General features: G+C 38.1%; 2 protein-coding genes across 3 annotated transcripts in view; one reads left to right on the forward strand and one right to left on the reverse strand.

The window, feature by feature from the left end:
* Positions 1 to 4,062, forward strand: part of LOC107553569 (transient receptor potential cation channel subfamily V member 1-like) — a 16,314-nt gene extending 12,252 nt beyond the window's left edge. Inside the window, exons 9-16 of the mRNA XM_016235839.1 lie at positions 180 to 284; positions 399 to 469; positions 783 to 948; positions 1,141 to 1,207; positions 1,423 to 1,509; positions 2,637 to 2,967; positions 3,613 to 3,737; positions 3,823 to 4,062. Of these exons, the coding sequence (XP_016091325.1) occupies positions 180 to 284; positions 399 to 469; positions 783 to 948; positions 1,141 to 1,207; positions 1,423 to 1,509; positions 2,637 to 2,967; positions 3,613 to 3,737; positions 3,823 to 3,935 (1,065 nt within the window). The 3' untranslated portion in view covers positions 3,936 to 4,062. The remainder of the gene's footprint in view (positions 1 to 179; positions 285 to 398; positions 470 to 782; positions 949 to 1,140; positions 1,208 to 1,422; positions 1,510 to 2,636; positions 2,968 to 3,612; positions 3,738 to 3,822) is intronic.
* A 2,280-nt stretch (positions 4,063 to 6,342) lies between these two features.
* LOC107553594 (protein FAM222B-like) overlaps positions 6,343 to 19,366 on the reverse strand; it is a 55,268-nt gene continuing 42,244 nt past the window's right edge. For both annotated transcript variants that reach the window (XM_016235875.1, XM_016235874.1), the window contains exon 3: positions 6,343 to 10,165. In XM_016235875.1, coding sequence (XP_016091361.1) covers positions 8,475 to 10,165 — 1,691 coding nt within the window. In that variant the 3' untranslated portion in view covers positions 6,343 to 8,474. The remainder of the gene's footprint in view (positions 10,166 to 19,366) is intronic.

Below are 19,366 nucleotides of genomic sequence, written 5' to 3' on the forward strand. Positions count from 1 at the left end.
TATATATATATATATATGTATATATATATATATATATGGAAAATATGCATACAGACATGAACCAGACACTGAACTTATTCCAGTTCAGTGTCTGATTGAAAGCTATGCTTTAATGTGTCTTTGTGCATGCTTACTGTGAATGTTTTATTATTTAATTCAACCCCACTCTTTTCTTTCAGCCACTAAAGCCTCCATATCCTTATAGAAAATATAGCAAAGGCTACCAACTTCTGACAGGACACATCATAACTACCATTGGAGCACTTTACTTCTTTTTTAGAGGGGTAGGCTATGTATCTAATGCTGTTGGTTTAAAAACAAATTCATATATAACTTTCATATACAAAATAATTTCCCCCCTTTTTTACAGAAATTACTGAATTCCCTTATCTTTTAAGTTAATAGATATGTTAAGAAAGCGTCCAAGATTTCAGTCCCTGATCATAGATGGATACACCGATCAGCTTTTGTGAGTGCTTTCACGGTCTAATATTTATCTAAATATTAATAATTAATTAGCACTCTCTTTTTTTACTTATGTATTAATAATTTCCAAATACAGATCGCTTGAAATTACATTCTTTGCCAATAATTTTACTAGTTAGGGTTTAAACTTATCACATGGTTGATTTCTGAAAATTCGGACATTTCTGAAATCACTCTATATTTCCATCACACAGCTAAATTGCACTAATCAAACACATTTTTACTCCAGAATTAGTAATCATTAGGTGTATACGTTCATTGTTTACTCCTCCTAATAAGGTTTTTTGATGCATTAGTTTTCTGCAGGCCGTGCTCTTCCTGGCATGTGCTCTGCTGTACTGCTTTGGTCAGGATGAATATGTGGCCTGTCTAGTTCTGTGTCTTGCCTTGAGCTGGGTAAATCTACTCTACTTCTCCAGGGGGTCCAAAAATATGGGAATCTACAATGTCATGATACAAAAGGTGAGTGATAATTGTCTTTCTTATCCATCATCCTTTGCTCTGGCCTTCAGATTAGAGTATTAGTAAAGTATGGTTTGTGTAGCACTATGCAACACATTTAATGCCTCATTGTAGTGTATACTAGTCTTTACAGTTCAGGCTTTTTACTTCATGTGTGTATGACACACTCTCACACTCTTTAATTATTGGCAGATGGTTCTTGGAGAAATTCGTCGATTCCTTGTCGTGTACATGGTCTTCCTCATTGGGTTCTCTGCAGGTATATTTGCATACATTCATGAATGTCCTTGACTCTTTTACATTTATATTTAGTCATTTAGCAGACACTTGAGGACATGAGGACATGAGGACAATGGAAGCAATCAAAATCAACAAAAGAGTAATGATATGCAAGTGCTATATGACAAGTCTCAGTTAGCTTAACGCAGTGTACGTAGCAAGGTTTTTTTTTTAAATAATATAATAACTAGAAAGAAAACAGAAATTATTGGCAGATGGTTCTTGGAGAAATTCGTCGATTCCTTGTCGTGTACATGGTCTTCCTCATTGGGTTCTCTGCAGGTATATTTGCATACATTCATGAATGTCCTTGACTCTTTTACATTTATATTTAGTCATTTAGCAGACACTTGAGGACATGAGGACATGAGGACAATGGAAGCAATCAAAATCAACAAAAGAGTAATGATATGCAAGTGCTATATGACAAGTCTCAGTTAGCTTAACGCAGTGTACGTAGCAAGGTTTTTTTTTTAAATAATATAATAAATAGAAAGAAAACAGAAAAAATAGAAAACAAATAGAGCAAGCTAGTGTTAGGGGTCTTTTTTGCTTTTGTTAATTGTATAATAAATGAAAAGAAAACAGATAGTATAGAAAAAGAATAGAGCAAGCTAGTGTTAGGGGTCTTTTTTGCTTTTGTTAATTGTATAATAAATGAAAAGAAAACAGATAGTATAGAAAAAGAATAGAGCAAGCTAGTGTTAGGGGTCTTTTTTGCTTTTGTTAATTGTATAATAAATGAAAAGAAAACAGATAGTATAGAAAAAGAATAGAGCAAGCTAGTGTTAGGGGTCTTTTTTGCTTTTGTTAATTGTATAATAAATGAAAAGAAAACAGATAGAACACAAAAAGATTAGAAAGCTAGTGTTAGTTTATATATATATATATATAAATAAAACAAGCAGCAAATGAATAGAGTGCAAGTCTAAAAGGAACAAGTTTTTTTTTTAAAGAATATAATTAGAATAGAGAGTGCTAGAGTTAGAGGGTCAAATAAAGATGGAAGAGATGTGTTTTAGCTGATTCTTGAAGATGGCTAAGGACTCAGCTGCTCGGATTGAATCGGGCAGGTAATTCCACCAGGAGGGAACAGTTCATTTAAAAGTCAGTAAAAGTGATTTTGTGCTTTTTTGGGATGGCACAATCAAGCGTCTCTTTTATTACAATTAATTTCATTTTTATCACAAAGCAACAAACATTTCCCAATTACACTACTGCACAAAAGTTTGGGTCAGCAAGTTAAAAAATTTTTTTTTTTTAAAGAAATGAATACCTTTATTCAGCAATGATGCATTAGGTTGATCAAAAGTGACATATTTCAAATAAATGATGTTCTTTAAAATTTTCTATTGCTCAAATAATTCCACAAATGTTTGTGTTTTAATGATTTGTTTCTTATTCAACAGCCGTGGTAACGCTCCTTGATGAAACAGTCCCTAGTATGGGACGATCTTTATTCGCTCCTATTACTGGAAATGAAAACTGTACGAAGCCCTTATTCAAGAGCATCTACTACACCACTCTGGAGATGTTCAAGTTCACGATTGGCATGGGAAATCTGGAGTTCACCGATCAGTATAAGTATATAGAGGTCTTCTATGTACTGCTAATTTTGTATATAGTGATGACTTACATTTTGATGCTGAACATGCTGATCGCTCTGATGAATCAAAGAGTGGAGGAGATGTCTGTAGAGAGCACCAGCATCTGGAAACTACAGGTGAAATCAAAGGCAAAGTTAAAGCTGTCTACCCATTTCTGCAATAAACATACAATGTAAATCCTTTAAAGGGGTCATATGATGCGATTTCAATTTTTCCTTTCTCTTTGGAGTGTTACAAGCTCTTGGTGCATAAAGAAGATCTGTAAAGTTGCAAAGACTAAAGTCTCAAATCCAAAGAGATATTCTTTATAAAAGTTAAGAGTCAGCCACGCCTACCTAGAATGGCTCGTTCTAACACACCCCCACATATCTACGTCACGATGTGGGAAGATTTGCATAACGCCACCCAAATGTTTACGCAAAGAAAGAAGGCGTAACTTTTATTCTCGCCACCCGAAACCCCAAGATCTAAAGTCTGCATTTGTCTCCTATTTAAAAATGGATGATTCATTTTGAAAAGAGGATATTAGCATGCATACACAAACATTATATGGGTGCTATATGACAAGTCTCAGTTAGCTTAACACAGTATCCGTAGCAAGGTTTTTTTTTTAAATAATATAATAAATAAAAAGAAAACTGAAAAAATAGAAAACGAATAGAGCAAACTAGTGTTAGGGGTCTTTTTTGCTTTTTTGCATGATAATGCACACTTACCCTGTATTGATCTGTGTTTACTGTCAAACACACTTAAGTGAAACCATGAGCAATAATTGAAGCATGGGTCCTCTTTCTTTCAGTGTGGAGGAAGTCAACTGGAACCAATGGAACAGAAACCTGGGTGTAGTTACCGAGGATCCTGGGAAATGCATGCCTGTACCTTCCCCAACTAAACTTCAGAGAGGTAGTCAATGTTAAACAAATGTGTGTGTGTGTGTGTATGTTTGTGTTATTTTAATCTTACATCATATCATTTGTATTGGTTACAGAGCCCAGCCGGAGTGGACTCCTGCAAACGTTCAGTAAACGCTGGACACAGAGACCACAACGCAGAGATGTACAGGAGCTGAGTCCTCTAGCTGAGGCCTCTAGCTCCGTATAATGATGCCTTTATAATCTGTAATCTATTGCGATGTATTTTACAATTCCCTTTCAGTCCAACTGGTGTAGGATATATGATATAGGATGACTGGTTAAAACTTGACTGAGTTTAAAAAACATATGCACTTCTAGAGTCATTCCTGTTATGCATCATATCTTTTTAACTGTAATAAAAAAAAATGAATATGCACGTTGTAATTTAAGAAAGCATTTATATAAAATAATATACATATCTAATTTCATGTGTGTGAAAATATGAAATATAATTTAAAAAAAGATTAAATATGATTATTCACGCTGTGGCAGGAAAAAGAACAGAATGGAAATAAAGAGCTGAAGTCAGCCATTGCTCAGTAAAGGACTGAGAGCTAGCTAAAATTAGGATGTCAACTTTGTTCATTTTGAAATATTTGAATCATCTTTGAAATTTTGATATCATACTGATGTTTTTAGTTTTAGCAAACAGGATTTTTTCAACACAAATCAATATCACAAAAACAAAATTAGTCTCAAACTGTCATTTTGATGAGAAATAATTTTTCTATTAGATTTTGATTGGAAAATTAAGAATAGTTGGTAATTGTGTGTCCACTAAAACATGAAATAATAATAATAAAAAAATAACAGTATGTAATATTCACCTCAATGTTCACTTAATTGTGATAAAACAAAACTAATATGATTTCCATATTTAAAATATGAATATAAAAAATTGTGTTTAATCATTTATTCATTACATTAACACTAAACTCAAACACAAAAGTACCCCAAGTAGGCTACCTATTAATTTATTTTTTATTATTTTTTGACATTTAAAGACATAATACATTTGAGACATATAACGATGATGTCAAACTACTGCACAATGAGAATGACCCTCAGACACATTCTGTAGCCAAAACTGTACAAAGCTTGAATGTTGGATATAGACATCTTTTATTTCAGAACATTTATGTTCTCAGTGGTTATGAGTAATTGCAATCAAGTTAAATATTTGCATATTCAGTTTACTTTTAATGCATACCAATGTAATTCATGAAAGCTAATCTTGGACTGATTTTAGGGGCAACGTGCAAAACTGTTTGTGTATCGCCCTCTTGTGGTTACGCGTGGTGTTGCTTGTGTCTGATGTGTCACAACAGAGACCTACATCTAACAAGCATCACAGGATGATGCAAATAAGGTCCAGACACTATGAATCCACTGTGCCTAACACCAGTATACTTATTGCCACTATAATTGAATGTGTCCACTCATGTCATTCTTTTCCTATTTTACTGGCCAGTAGCGCACCGTTCATTAAGGTTCAGTGATGGATGGGTCATGTCCTCCGACTATTACTTCACTGCAGAGCTGTAATGCTGTGACTCCAGATCGCGAATGACTAAACTAAAATTGACTTCTGCACCAGACGGCTTAAATGCGGTGACCTGCCTGGTCTGCGTCACTTCCTGCACTGTCTCCCTTTGATAAATAGAGCCGTTGAATAAAACTAGCTGCAATCATGCGTAACTGAGACAGCCAGGGCCTCATTCGGAGTGGAAGCTGTTTTCCCTCTAAATGTTGACTTGCCAGTCCTGAATAAGAACTGTATTCTGTAACTGTATTCTTAGAAACTACTGAATGTTGTTTTACTCAATATAGTAACTTTTAATCAATGTATAAGCTTTGTAAAGTTGTTGTGAACGATTTATATTGTGAAGAGTGACATACAAATCAATTCTGAATAAAATTCAATGGACTACGCAAAACTGTAAAGCAGAATTGTGTATTCTGGATGTTTAAATCCATGGCCAGAGTCAGATATCCTGACTGCTACATTTTAAGTTATGTACTGTGGCTGTGTGAAATAATTATCAGACCTTGTTACCAAAACTGACTTACAATACACAATTTGCGAGGACAATCCCTCAGAATCTGTTCAGTGATTTAGATGTGTCAGCAGCAAATGTTAAGTTGGTTTGCTTTACCTCAATTTGAACCTGCAAGAGTAAACGGCTCTGCTGAATAATCACTACTAGAACCACCAATAAGATACATTCTTTCATCACCAGTGTGATTTTGTGACCATTAAATATTTTTCCCACTTTAGACATCAATGTCAGCTCATTTATATTTGACTGTTTGCTTTGATGTTTTTAGTTTGGGATGGTCTGGTATTTCCTGCAATATATAGCTACCAGCAGTCAAAGCATCATGTTTAAAACCCGGATGAGCAGACACTGCTTAAGGAAACAGTTTCTTAAAACAAGATCACTGTCAAAAAAGTCCTTGAATACCATATGAGAGTATACACAGGTTGACCAGTTCAAGGTTGAAGATCTAGCAGGTTTTGAGCAATCAACTGAAACGGAGTCATACATGAAAGCATAAATTAGAATTTTATTTTATTATTACAATATTACAAAAAAAAAAAAAAGTAGCACAACTTTCAGGCTCTTCAGACTCTTCCCACGCATTCAACTGACATCCACAGAGTGACAGATACCAGAAAGGTTTCTAGAAGCTTCCTCCATTTCACAGCAATTGCAAAATGAAAAAAAAAAATAAAACATTTAAATAATGAGGAAAAAAATCTAGTTCAGAATTATAAATAGCACAAATTGCAAAACTGAAGCTTTGAAACATGGAATAAAAAGATTTTGTTACAGCCCAGAACTACACACAGCTATAAAACAATGACGATAAAATATTCTTTATTTCTTCATTTACATTATAAAGTAATTCTAAAGAACTGCTTTTCTATTCAACAAAAGCTCAAGATAATAAAAATAAACAAGGAAAAATGCTGTTCCTTTATAGTCTATTTTTTTTTCAAAATCAGAATTCATTAGACCTTTATTATAATCATGCTTGTTTGTCAAAGGAAAGTCCAAGGACCAAATACTTAAGGCTTCATGAGGGCTGTTGAGGGGAGGCAAACCAACCGTGAGTCAAGACAAACCGACCCACCAGCTCACAAACACACACACACACACACACCCCATCCACCATCACACACATGCCCATACACACCTACGCTCATCACATGCACACCAAATAAATCTGTGAACCCATATCCATATGCAGCCACATTCATACAGTTATTACACTTCTTTAAAGTTACAGCAGTACAGTAGATAAGCCAGTGTACAATAAAATAAGCAATTCACCTGCTGTTTCACCTTTTTGACTTTTTTTCTTTTAAAAAGTCTTCAATTTAACCACAAATGATCTTGCAAGTGATCAATTTGGTCAATTCAAGCACACTTCACAAAAGAATCAGTAGCAACTACTTTACATTATTATAAAGGATGAACTAGAAAACGCAGGATCATAAACCCTTGATTTGGTACATAGTTTCTACATCATAATATTAGCAACAAGCCTACAGACACCACCTTCAGTAGTATGTTTAGTCCCGCAAACCCACTTACAGCTATACCACATATGACCCACCTGAAACTGCACAACTCATCTATACAATTCAAGTAGTAGTTTCTCATATGTTAAGAAATGAAGGGAGTATAATGATCAGGTAAAACAAAAATGGCACAGCTTTAACATTAAAACATTTGTAGCTTTTCTCCTTTGGCCTTACCAGCGTTAAAGAGAAAAGACAGAATCTTTCACAATCATTATACAAAACTTCACTCACATTAGTGACTCAGAATGCAAAATGACACCTGATTTGTTGCATCACTGAAAGACTGTAAAAGAGGTTTTATATATGTATGCGGTTCCTGTCATTTAAGTTTCCTGCTGCTCACAAAGCATCTAGCAAAACAAGTTGATGTTTCAACCTTTCACAAGCCTAAAGCAGTTCGAATTTCACACATAAATCCATAAAGCCCATAACAAATCCATTTGATTTCTAAACATTTAAAAAAACAGGTGCCCTGTGTTACAGGAACACATGACAAGAGCTTTCACCTAGGAACAGTCTGAAGGGACCAGTGACTGGCATATTCCCGCATAGCTCAGACACTGAAGAAAGATAGAAAGGACGAAGAATGGTGTCATGCTGAAGAGAGAAGTGCTCGGAGTCTGTCAGCCATTTTGATGTTATAAGACGGGCTCAAAACAAAGATCTCTCAAATGAAATCATGTCGGTTGTCCAATGAACAGAAGGCCTGGTGCCCTCAGTTTAGAAGTGATCTATTTCACAAGACACCTTTAATAAAGTAAGCACTAACACAAGAAAGACGTTCATAAATAACCCAGGAGCACTTGAGATCTGGGCACCTAGAGAGGAGACATGACAGAATTGGAAGAAAAAACTAAACAAAACTAAATTCCCTTTAGTGCCTTAAAAAAAGCACTTGTTAAAGAAAAAAATTGATCACTTGCAAGATTAATAACACAAAACTTTGCTCTTCCTTAGACATATTTGTATTGTTGTTTTTTCTTTGTTTTCATCAACAATCATCCATGAGGTTTTGAGCTCATTTAGTTCCTCTCGTAATGTAATTTCATTAAGACTAACAGGAGGTGTCGAGGACACACGTGTGTGGCTGACTTCACTGAGGAGAGACTGTGTCTGAGGCTTGTGGGCTGAAGCTTATCTGTACCCTGGGTGCTGGCTTTGCGTCTCGGAGTGGGGGACCACTACCCGGCCCATAGGGGGTGGCCTGTGCATTTTCCCCATCAGGATGAGATTCTGATCTCGGAAGCAGGGCGTCTGGAAGTCCCCTCCCATGCAATCTGCCGTTTGCATCAGATTAGGCTGCCCTATTAAGGCACCTCCTACTAATCGGTAATGGGCCGCTCCTCCCGTGGGGGCACAGTCCATCGCTGGGGTGGGGTTGGTATTGCCTGTGCCAGTGCCATGGAAGGGCACCGGGAGGTCCTGTGAGCCGGAACTGTCGCTGTTCGGCGTGGGAAGAAAACTACCCCACACCGGCGGCTGGTGGTAGTACTGCCCGTTGGTGTAGTGTGTCACCGCACCTGGGGGCATTGCATTGATGCTGTTGTTAGCAAGTGGCGGTGAGGGGCTGGAGGGTTTCATGGCATAAGGCTGCCCCATGCCCATTTCTGGTGGATAGGTAATGCAAGGGAGGCCAGGGTCAAGATTCGGGGGTTGGCAGGGGTGTCTGCCCCCTTCCGAGATGTGTTGCAGGTGAGCAAGCTGATGCTGAGTCCAAGACCTCATCTGCGGCTGTTGGGGATTTCGCTGTGGTTGATGGCTTTGATGCTGTAGGTGCTGTTGTTTTATATCGCTGTGATACACATGGTTCATTGTGGCCATGTTATGTGGAGGCATCGCACTCACTGGCGCAGAAGCAGTCACTTTATCAGGAGGTCCAATAGCACACGATGGATGCATGAGGCCGGGAGCAAGTGCATTAGGGTTTCCCGCATGCACCGAGACTCGAGAACTGGCGTTGATGAGTAGATTTCGGCTAATGGGACTGGGGTTGGCGATCTGCCCTTCACACATTGACGTGGCACTGGCTCCCTGAGCCCTAGCCTGGCAGAACTGGCTTATCTGGTGCACTATGCTGTTTAAGTCTGCCTGACGTCCCTGGTGGAGCCCTCCGGCCATGGACAATGGAATGGTTGAGGTAGAAACGGTCACATTAGGAGGGGCATCTGCAACCGGTAACTTCCGAGGACCCACCTGCAGGCTTGCAGGGGGGTTCTGTAGGTGCTGCTGAGGAAGCAGGATTGCTGAAGGTTGGTGGGCACCAGGGTGGCCTAAAGAAGGCGTGTGGGACAGAGTCTGGGGCCTCGGAAGGCCCTGGGGCTGCTGTGGCATGGAGGAGGAAGGTCGGTGTCCAAGTCCTTGGTGTGGAGGCCCAGGCTGTTGCAAAGTTTGGAGATTCTGAGGGTGTGGAGGAAGCCCCTGCGGATTCTGGGACACTCTAGGAGGTCCCTGTGATGGGTGGTGCAGGTTTAAAGTGCTGGCCGAGGTGGCTGCATAAGGGGTGCCGGCAGCATTCATAATCACCTCTGGGTGCAGACGTGCCCGTGTGCCGTTGAAGTCCTTGATGACACCCTTGGCTAGGGGCACTTTAACGATGGCAAGGAGACCGGTTTTGGCAGTGGGCTGAGAGGAGGGGTAGGGACTATATCGGGGGCCAGTGGTGTCAAGTCCGTTGACTGTGCGGCGAACGTGGTTCCACTGAGGGACTTTGACGCTGTTGGGGAAGATCTTGATGGTGAGTGGATTGTTGGCAACCTTTTTAGCATAAGCATCCAATTCCGCAGGGGTTGGATACTGAGCAGATCTCATCCTTTGTGGAGTGTCCCCTATATGGAGCAAAAAGGGACAAAAAGGAAGAAAAACAACAACAAATTATGCCTTGAAAAATTTGTACACAAAGTTTTTGTACTCCAAATTTTGTACACAAAGCAGGGCAAGTACGAGAATGGAATTTAAGAAATTGATCATTTGATTCAACAAGAATGGATTAAAATGATCAAAAGTGACAGCAAAGAAATGTATAATGTTACAAAAGTTTTCCATTTCAAATTGTTCTTTTGAAATCTATATTCAAAGAATTCTTAAAAATGTATCAGGGATTCCACAAAAATATTACGCATTACAATTGTTTTCAATATTGACAACAATCAATGTTGTTGCACCAAATAGCATATTAAAATGATTTCTGAAGAATGAAGACTCAAGTAATGGCTGCTGAAAATTCAGCTTTGCTATCACAGGAATAAATGGTAAAAATATCTTAAACATATCAAAATAGAAAACAGTCCTTTTAAATTACAAACAGTAATACAGTGGGAAAAAAATTTAAAATATTTTTGATCAAACAAATGCAGCCTTGGTAAGCATGAGAGCAAAATCTTACTGACCCCAAACTTTTGAAAAGTAGTGTACATCATCAGTCAAAAGTTTAGAGCACACTTGACTGAATTTGTTTGTAGTGATCTTGAAATTAATCTTGAGATCTTTATTATTAAAAATGTTTTGCTCACTACTCATTCCTATTAATTTCTATTTTTTGACATCACTATTATTCTAAAACATGAAAAATAGTAAAAATATTCATAGGGCTTGTTATATTACTCAACCTCTTTCTTTAAAGGGGTCCTATTATGCTCTTTTACAAAGTCTTAATTTTGTTTTGGGGGTGTACTAGAACAGGCTCTCATACAAGGTTGTTCAAAAAACACATTATTTTTCACATATTTTACATTATTACAACACCTCTCTCCCCAGTCTGGCATGAACGGCTCGAATAGTTCCTGTATCAAATGAAGGCCCGCCTACTGAAATACGAAATGTGCTGTGATTGGTTAGCTGGGCCAGTGTGTGTTGTGATTGGCAGCACTCGGCGCCTGGTCGGGAAATGTCACGCCCCTTACCATACCAGTCTGCGAGCTTCAGTGTAAATATTGCGTCAAAATCAAATCAATTTGAGCACGATTTAAACCTGGATGATTGTAACCACTTTAAGTTTTTCTGCCTTGGGAAAACTAGTGCGTCTCCGACATAGTGATAACACTCGCTACCTTCTCTAGTGCAGCTCGACCAGGTCTCGTCCCATTCGTCGGTATTTGTGATATCACAAATCCCGGAAAATATGCACTGTAGTCCAAACGAGTCGTTCATTGTAGTTTTTGAAAAGTGATTTCTGTTAAACAAAATATCTCCTTTTGAAGTGGACTTTGAACTTTGTAACTTTGCAGATCTTTTTTATGCCCAAACAGCAACATTACAGACTAACTAAAGTTGAAAAAGTGAAAAAGCATAATAGGACCCCTTTAGATAACAATATCAAGTGACAACTCACAGTTGTGTTACTATAAATGTGGCATTTATAGCTATATTTATTTTGCTCTACAGTACAAAACACAGTCTTTACAGATTACAGACATTAAATGCTCACTATCTAATTCTTAGGGGCAATTCATGCAAAACCTTATTTGATGTTTGTGTTTGGTGTTAAGTCACATGACAAACAGATGTAGGTGAATGTTCACTTTCTCACTTCCTCTCCATCACTACCAGATGTAACATGCTTCCTGTATGCCAGAGTGTGATCTGCTATAGCAGAGACCATTCTCTCTCTCTCTCTCACACACACACACACACACACACACACACACACACACACACACACAAAACCAATGACTGTTAAGTACGTCTGTTATATTTAACAACATCGCTGTGATGTGTCTGTGCTTTATTCGCTTACAGTTTCAGAGTGTGAGTAAGAAATTAAAACCTGTCTGGCCCTGGCCCCCAAAATATAGCAACCATGTATGTCTGCGTGTAGTGTGTTAAGCATCTTTAGCTTCACATGTTCTGTGCTCTAAATAAGCTGTCTAATTGGTGAGTCCTTTTATCAATCTGCCTTTCACACACATCTGTTCTTCTCTTCAGGATCACAGTAATGCTTTTAGAGGTGAACATAAAAGGGAAAAAAACATTAATGAGCTGAATTAATTATCTGCCTCTACATTCAGAAGTCTGCAGGTCTCTGCTCACAATATAAGCTCTTTTTCTGCACAATGCTGCTCTTCCTGAGTGTGACATCCTCACCTGCCAGGACACCTCTGATTCGATGGGTTGAGAATAGAGGAGAGCGGGTGAGAGACAGACAGAAAAACAAAGGGGAAAAGAAATTGAGGATAAGTGCTCTCTGTGAAGCTGCTGTCTGGCAGCTGAAAGGGGGTCTTTGTATAAAACAAGCTTTCATCACTTCAGGGGAGAAGAGAAAAGAGAGATAGAAAGGGATAGAGAGACCCACCTGCACTTCCCTTGCTCATACTGATATGGAGTTTACACACACACACATGCACACACACACACACACACGCATGCGCGCACACACACACAGTATTAACATGCATTTCTATGCGTTCCTGGCCCCCTCATCCCTAATGAGAGAATAGACAGCCTGTGTACTGTGACTGAGCTCTTTCATCCAGCCTGAGTGGATTCAGACACTGCTCGCAGCTCACATTGCCCCGACAAACACCGCAAACTCTGAACAAACACCCAAGACTTTCCACCAAACACTCCATAATAAACACCATTTAACACTTATATAGTGACATCAAACAAAACCATAAAGAAAAAAACACGTTAAAAATCTAGCTAAAAATAATTAAGGCTCGTTTTCCACACAGCTTTCACAAGAATACTGATATTTAAAAATTGTCATTTATATGCACCAATATAACAATAAACAGTAACATATACACTACCGTTCAAACCTTTGGGGTCAGTAAGATTTTCTCTTTTTTCGAAATAAATTAATACTTCTATTCAACAAGAATGCATTACATTGAAAACTTGATAATAAATACATTTATAATGTTATAAAGGATTTCTATTTCAAATAAATTTGTTCTTTTGAACTTTCTATTCATCTAAGAATCCTGAAAAAATGTATTGCAGGTTCCACAAAAACATTAAGCAGCACACCTGCTTTCAACATTAATAATAATAAGAAATGTTTCATGGGCACCAAATCAGCATATTAGAATTATCTCTGAAGGATCATGTGACACTGAAGACTGGAGTTATGGCAGTTGAAAATTCAGCTTTGACATCAAAGGAATCAACTACATTTTAAACATTCAAATCCAAAACAGTTATTTTAAATTGTCGTAATACTTCAAAATATTACTGTATTTTTATCAAATAGATGCAGCCTTCGTGAGCATAAGAAGTCTCATTAAAATATCCTACGTACCCCAAACCTTTAAACAGTAATGTACATAGTTAAACATTGATGTTAATGCCAAATGGACAGTGTAACATGCTATTGAAGATTAAATAAAAAAATTCTAAAATGTGAACTTTTGTTCTAACACTGACAACAACTTTTGTTGGTTGAGAAATGAAGGGCTTGCGAATCCAGTCTGATGCTGATATTTGGGAAAATGTAACCAATGGTATGAGTTTGGGATGGGAGTCAGTGGAAACATTGACATTGTTGCGGAAGACATTTTTCTTTGGAAAACACTCATTATTTTTCCACGTACTTTTGGTGCCACTAGTTTCTGGTTCAAAAATAACAAAATGTAATATACACAGAGTAATATACACTTATAGCCAAAAGCATTATCAAATACTGAATAACAAATGAACTAGGGCTGTCAACGTTAACGCGTTAATTTTACAATCCTTAACGCGTTAAAATAATTTAACGCAATTAACGCAAAATTACTGAAGCACAATTTCTATTCTAACCCTTTAACCCAATTTTGCTTCTCTGCTTGCGATCAGATAATTTTAATCAGCTAAACTCCGGGAAAGTTTTCAGGCCAATGATCCAGTAAGCGAATGCATTCAAACAATCCATCCAAAACAGCACTAATATAAAGAAAAACCAGGCTGATTACATCAGAGATTACAGAGAGAACAGAGACTCGCGATGCGTTTTCAGTTAATTATTCATTCCAGTGCGTTTCGCTTTAAAACACGAGCTCTGTCATATTCTGTGATTGTCTCTGAAGAGCGCGAACCCTCACACATCACGCTGTGTGAAGTACAGACTGAACGGGTTGTCAACACATCCCACCGCTGTATGGCCAGATGAGACGCAAACTACGTTTTCTCGACTGGATAACCAGTCTCGCTAGTAAAATTTTGATAGATGAAGACTGCAATCAAGTTAAAGACGATTACGGTGGTGTACAGGAGTCGTACAGTAAGCACGAGTGAGTCCGTTATAATAATGCATGTATGAGTGCTCTTGACACACTGATCTCACATTGTATTTAAGCACAAGCACAGACATTTCTGTACATTCACGTTGTTTCCACACACATGCACGATAATGTTTTGATTTGCCATGTGTATTTTGCTGTGTTTATTTATACTGAATGGATCCGTGTACTGTAGTAGATAAATGCAGTCAGCAGGCGGTTGGTTTAGGGTTTTTTGGCATCTCCATGAGGTCCTGTTCAGTGTCGCAGCTGAAGTTCTCTAAAATGTAAAAAAAGCTCTTTGCTGTTGCACTGTACACATACTATACAATTCAGATTTTTTTTCTTTCATATGTGCTTATATGGGCTCCTTACATCATTTGGTTCTTTGGTGTCCTTTTGGAGTTTTTTTTGGAAAGACATCTAAATTTATCTTGAAAAAAGCTTGCAGAAAATATAGATTTTTGAGAATCACCCTTCAATCTTTTGGTTTACTTGGCTGGATATAGCAAATGATGACAAAATAAACATTTGAAACAAGATAAAAGGTCTATGCTTAATTTCATGAAATGTGCGATTAAATCACAGAAAAAGGGTGTGATTAATTAGATAAAAAATTTTAATCGATTGACAGCCCTAAAATGAATATGCAAAGGGGAAGATATATATGTCTTTGTGAATTAATGTGAATATATGTCTTTCTAAAGCAAATCTGTGGAGCTTTATGGATTTCTGTGGGCAGTCTGCAACTAGCAAAATGTATTCTTACAAGCAAACACAAATTTCAACAGATACATATGCACATCTGTTCATGTTAATGACAGAGTACAGCCTCTTGTGAAATATTGGTGTTTGTTTGGTGCAAAGCAGGATATACAATCCTCAACTCCATCCACCAACACCTCACACAGCATTCAGCTGCCATGCCATTCACTTATCTGTCTTTCTCTGTTTTTCACACACATTCCCTCTCCCTCTGTGTGGGCTATTGACTAAACAAAATGGCCCCTGACATTTCTTAGCTAAATAGCTTTCCTGCCAATCTCAGGCCAGGTCAGCTGCCTTCACCGGCTGCCCACATTTGCTCATCTCCTAAAGAGAGAGAAGAGAGAACGAGGAGAATCAGAGGAAGAGGAAGAGCCACACTGGGCTCAATAAAATGAACCACCACAGGACTAGATCAAGGAGCGAGGAAGAGCAGAGTCATTATGCGAATAACTCAGAAGGGAACGCTCTTTCTCTCTCTCACTCTATTCCCACGGCATCTCTCTCTCTCGGTCTATGCCATTCTCCCCTGTTGAGTGACATCCCGGGGGAGGCCGGCCGGTAATAATGAGGAGTAAAACTTGTTAGGATTAGACAATAACATACAGGTCGGCAGTCATGCAATCCATTTTGAGGACAGGAGAGTAGGGCAGAGGGAAAGTGATCATGTGACATTTGCACTTAGCATCTATGTAAATGTCTCAAGGGACTTTAACATCTCTAGAGCTCTGTGCCAGATCTGACTCACTTCTCTTCGAGATTTGTAATTAAAGGGAAAGTCCACCTAGAAATCATCAAACATTCTCTCATCATTTATCTGTTCTCAACTTATATGAGTTTCTTAGATGGTACCTAACAGAGGATATCAAGCAAAATGCTAAACCTGCTGTTTTCCCTACAAGTGAATAGTGACCATGGCTGTCTCTGGGGCCCATCCACTTTTAATAAGTCCATTTATGTATTTCAAAAGTTTTACTTCAGTCTAACAAATCAAGCCATGTAAATGCTTTTTGAATTGAAATTGTAGTGGTCTCTTTTTTGTAAAGTCAGACTAACAGACTTGTGAATGTAGCTCAGCTTCATCCAGCAAGCAGCTCAAGTTTTCAACACTGATAGTAATAAGCATGGTTTTTAAAGCACCAAATCAGTATATTAGAATGATTTCTGAAGGATATGACACTGTAGACTGGGGTAATGGCTGCTGAAAATTCCGCTTTACAAAATTACAAAAATAGACTTAAAATATCTTCAAATAAAAAAAGTTACTTTAAATTGTCATATTTCACATATTACTGTTACAGTATTTCTGATCAAATAATGCACTCTCGGAGTACATGGTAGTGTAAACATGCTGTATGAAAAAAAAACAGCAGCTAAGACATTCTGCTTAACATCTGGTTTTGTGTCCAGAAAAGATTACTGAATGTTCATTTTTGTGTGAACCATCCCTTTAAAACAGTGTTTTTTCCCCACTCACCTTTCCTCTCTCTCTCGCTCTCATCAGCAGTGATTTGAGGATCACAGTAATCAGCCAAACCCCAGGAGCCCCATTACAGACACACAGGGTTGTTACAGAGCTATTGTCAGCCTTTTCTGTCTAAGTACACCATACACATCTCCTAACTGCCTTTTCCCCCTCCCCACAGACATTAGACATACACACACACACACACACACACACACACACTTTTAAACTCTTTAATTCGAGAGACTGCTGATCTGAGTGGGTGTTCTTATATTGTCTTATATAGGGTTATTCCTCAAGGAGAAGCAAAGCCTCCTCTTTCTATTTATCTCTTTCTTCTTATCTAAAGCCATCTTTTCCTCCCTGCTCATCTCACCTTCTTTTCAGCTTCCTTTGAAAGAGTTCAGAGAGAGAATACATCAGAAACCATTCTCTATTTAGACAAAAGACATTCTTTTTTTGCCCCAATCTATGGCTTGCGTTCCTGCATTCCAAGGTATATTTAGGCTCTTCCTGTGTCTCCCGAGTTCCCTGAGGGAACCTGCGCCAGTGCCAGATGTGCTCCAGTAACATCTGGACCACAGCAGGGAGCACATGAATTTGAAGGGGCAGTTAATGACATGCCATGGGATGTTTAAACCACCGTATGCATCATTACATTACATGATTTAAAATGATTTAAACGACTACGGCTTCTCTAAAATCTCTCAAATTGGGGGTTTAAAAAGTCGGGGGAATCTGGACTATGGGTTGTAACCATTTTAGCTGTTTAAAACTGAATTTAACTTTAATTTAATTTAAAGGTAAATTCAGTTTTAAACAGTTAATGACCTACATGTGCGTAAATAAACAGTGCAGCCTTTGAAATTTGACAATCATACTAAGCCATATCACAATTGCAATTTTATTTTGATTAATCATCCAGCTCTACCTCGAGGTAAATGTTTATCATGCCATTTTTAAGTGGAAATACAATTTAAATATATAAAATTGACAAAAGCCATATGATTCTAAGATCATATTGAAATAGTCTTTTTAGAAGACTTTAAGCAGTAAACAATTTTCAAACATGCAATTGTCTTAAAGGGGTCAAATGATGTTACTAAAAAGAACATTATATTGTGTATTTGGTGTAATGAAATGTGTTTATGCGGTTTAAGGTAAAAAAAAAAACATTATTTTCCACATACTGTACATTATTGTTTCTCCTCTATGCCCCGCCTTTCTGAAACGCGTCGATTTTTACAAAGATCATTGAAAAGCGAGGTGTGCTCTGATTGGCCAGCTATCCAGTGCATTGTGATTGGCCGAATACCTCAAGCGTGTGACGGAAATGTTACGCCCCTTACCACACTGTGATGCCGTGTCCCTGCTGGAGCAACGAAACAAAAACATTAAAACCCATTATAAACGAGGCATTTGTTGCATCCAGTGGGGACATAATTACGGATTTTAATGATTTATACTGTCTTTTTGAGTGTTGCGTTGCATTGCGCTGCGTAAACATAAAACCATACCAAAAAACGTACTTACAGTCTGTGAGTCAGAACAGCCAGCATTGTAGTCTACTCTACCAGGATCAGTAAACAGTCCTCCATAAAATGCACTGCACACATCTGAATATTTGGGTTGAACTTTTCTGGAACAGTGTTGTAAATACAACTTAACCACTGATTTCTAATCGTGTCCTCTCTTGGAAGGCCAAACAAAGCAGTTTCGCTTTCACAACGAAACACACGGCGGACATGAATGAGCAGCGGCCGGCGGCCTAGAGTGAGTGGAGGCCGGCTTGAGTGAGCGGCAGCCGGTGAGCAGATATCGTCCTCTTTTGGAAGGCCAAACAAAGCAGTTTCGCTTTCACAACGAAACACAGCGCCTTCACGACATGGCGGCGGCAACAACAATACTACAGCGAGAATAAAAGTTACGCCTTCTTTCTTTGCGTGAACATTTGGGCGGCATTATGCAAATCTTCCCACATCGTGACATAGACATGTGGGGGCCTGTTAGAACGAGCTGTTTTAGGTAGGCGTGGTTGACTCTTAACTTTTATAAAGAATATCTCTTTGGATTTGAGACTTTAGTCTTTGCAACTTTACAGATCTTCTTTATGCACCAAGAGCTTGTAACACTCCAAAGAGAAAAGAACATTTGAAAAATCGCATCATATGACCCCCCTTTAAGTCATATATTGGAAAACAGCAATAAATGTTGCAGAACTATTCTGAAGAATTTTTGTGTTTCTGCCCATCTAATGCTTAACAGCTATGCACTGGTAAGCAAACGGAATTATCAGAGAAATTAAAACAAAATTTTTTTGACAATTTGGTCCATTAAAGTGAAAAGGGGATTGGAAAAATGTGAGCTTATCTTCACCATTTAAAAGCTACCGTTAAAGCTTGATTTTCATTTGTTTTTGTCCAGTTCATTGGGATTTCCATGAGGCGTTTAATCTCTCAGAGCATTTAACCTACAATCATCATTAACATCCCAGCAAAGAATGTGGCAAACTAATGAATCCTCTGCATCTATTCCCTTCACAGACAAACACTCTGGGCCTGTAGTTACACATCTGACTTCACTCGGTGTGCAATGAATTA

The sequence above is a fragment of the Sinocyclocheilus grahami genome, unplaced genomic scaffold (assembly GCF_001515645.1).
Source record: "Sinocyclocheilus grahami isolate Dianchi unplaced genomic scaffold, SAMN03320097.WGS_v1.1 scaffold475.1, whole genome shotgun sequence".
Taxonomy (NCBI): Eukaryota; Metazoa; Chordata; class Actinopteri; order Cypriniformes; family Cyprinidae; genus Sinocyclocheilus; species Sinocyclocheilus grahami.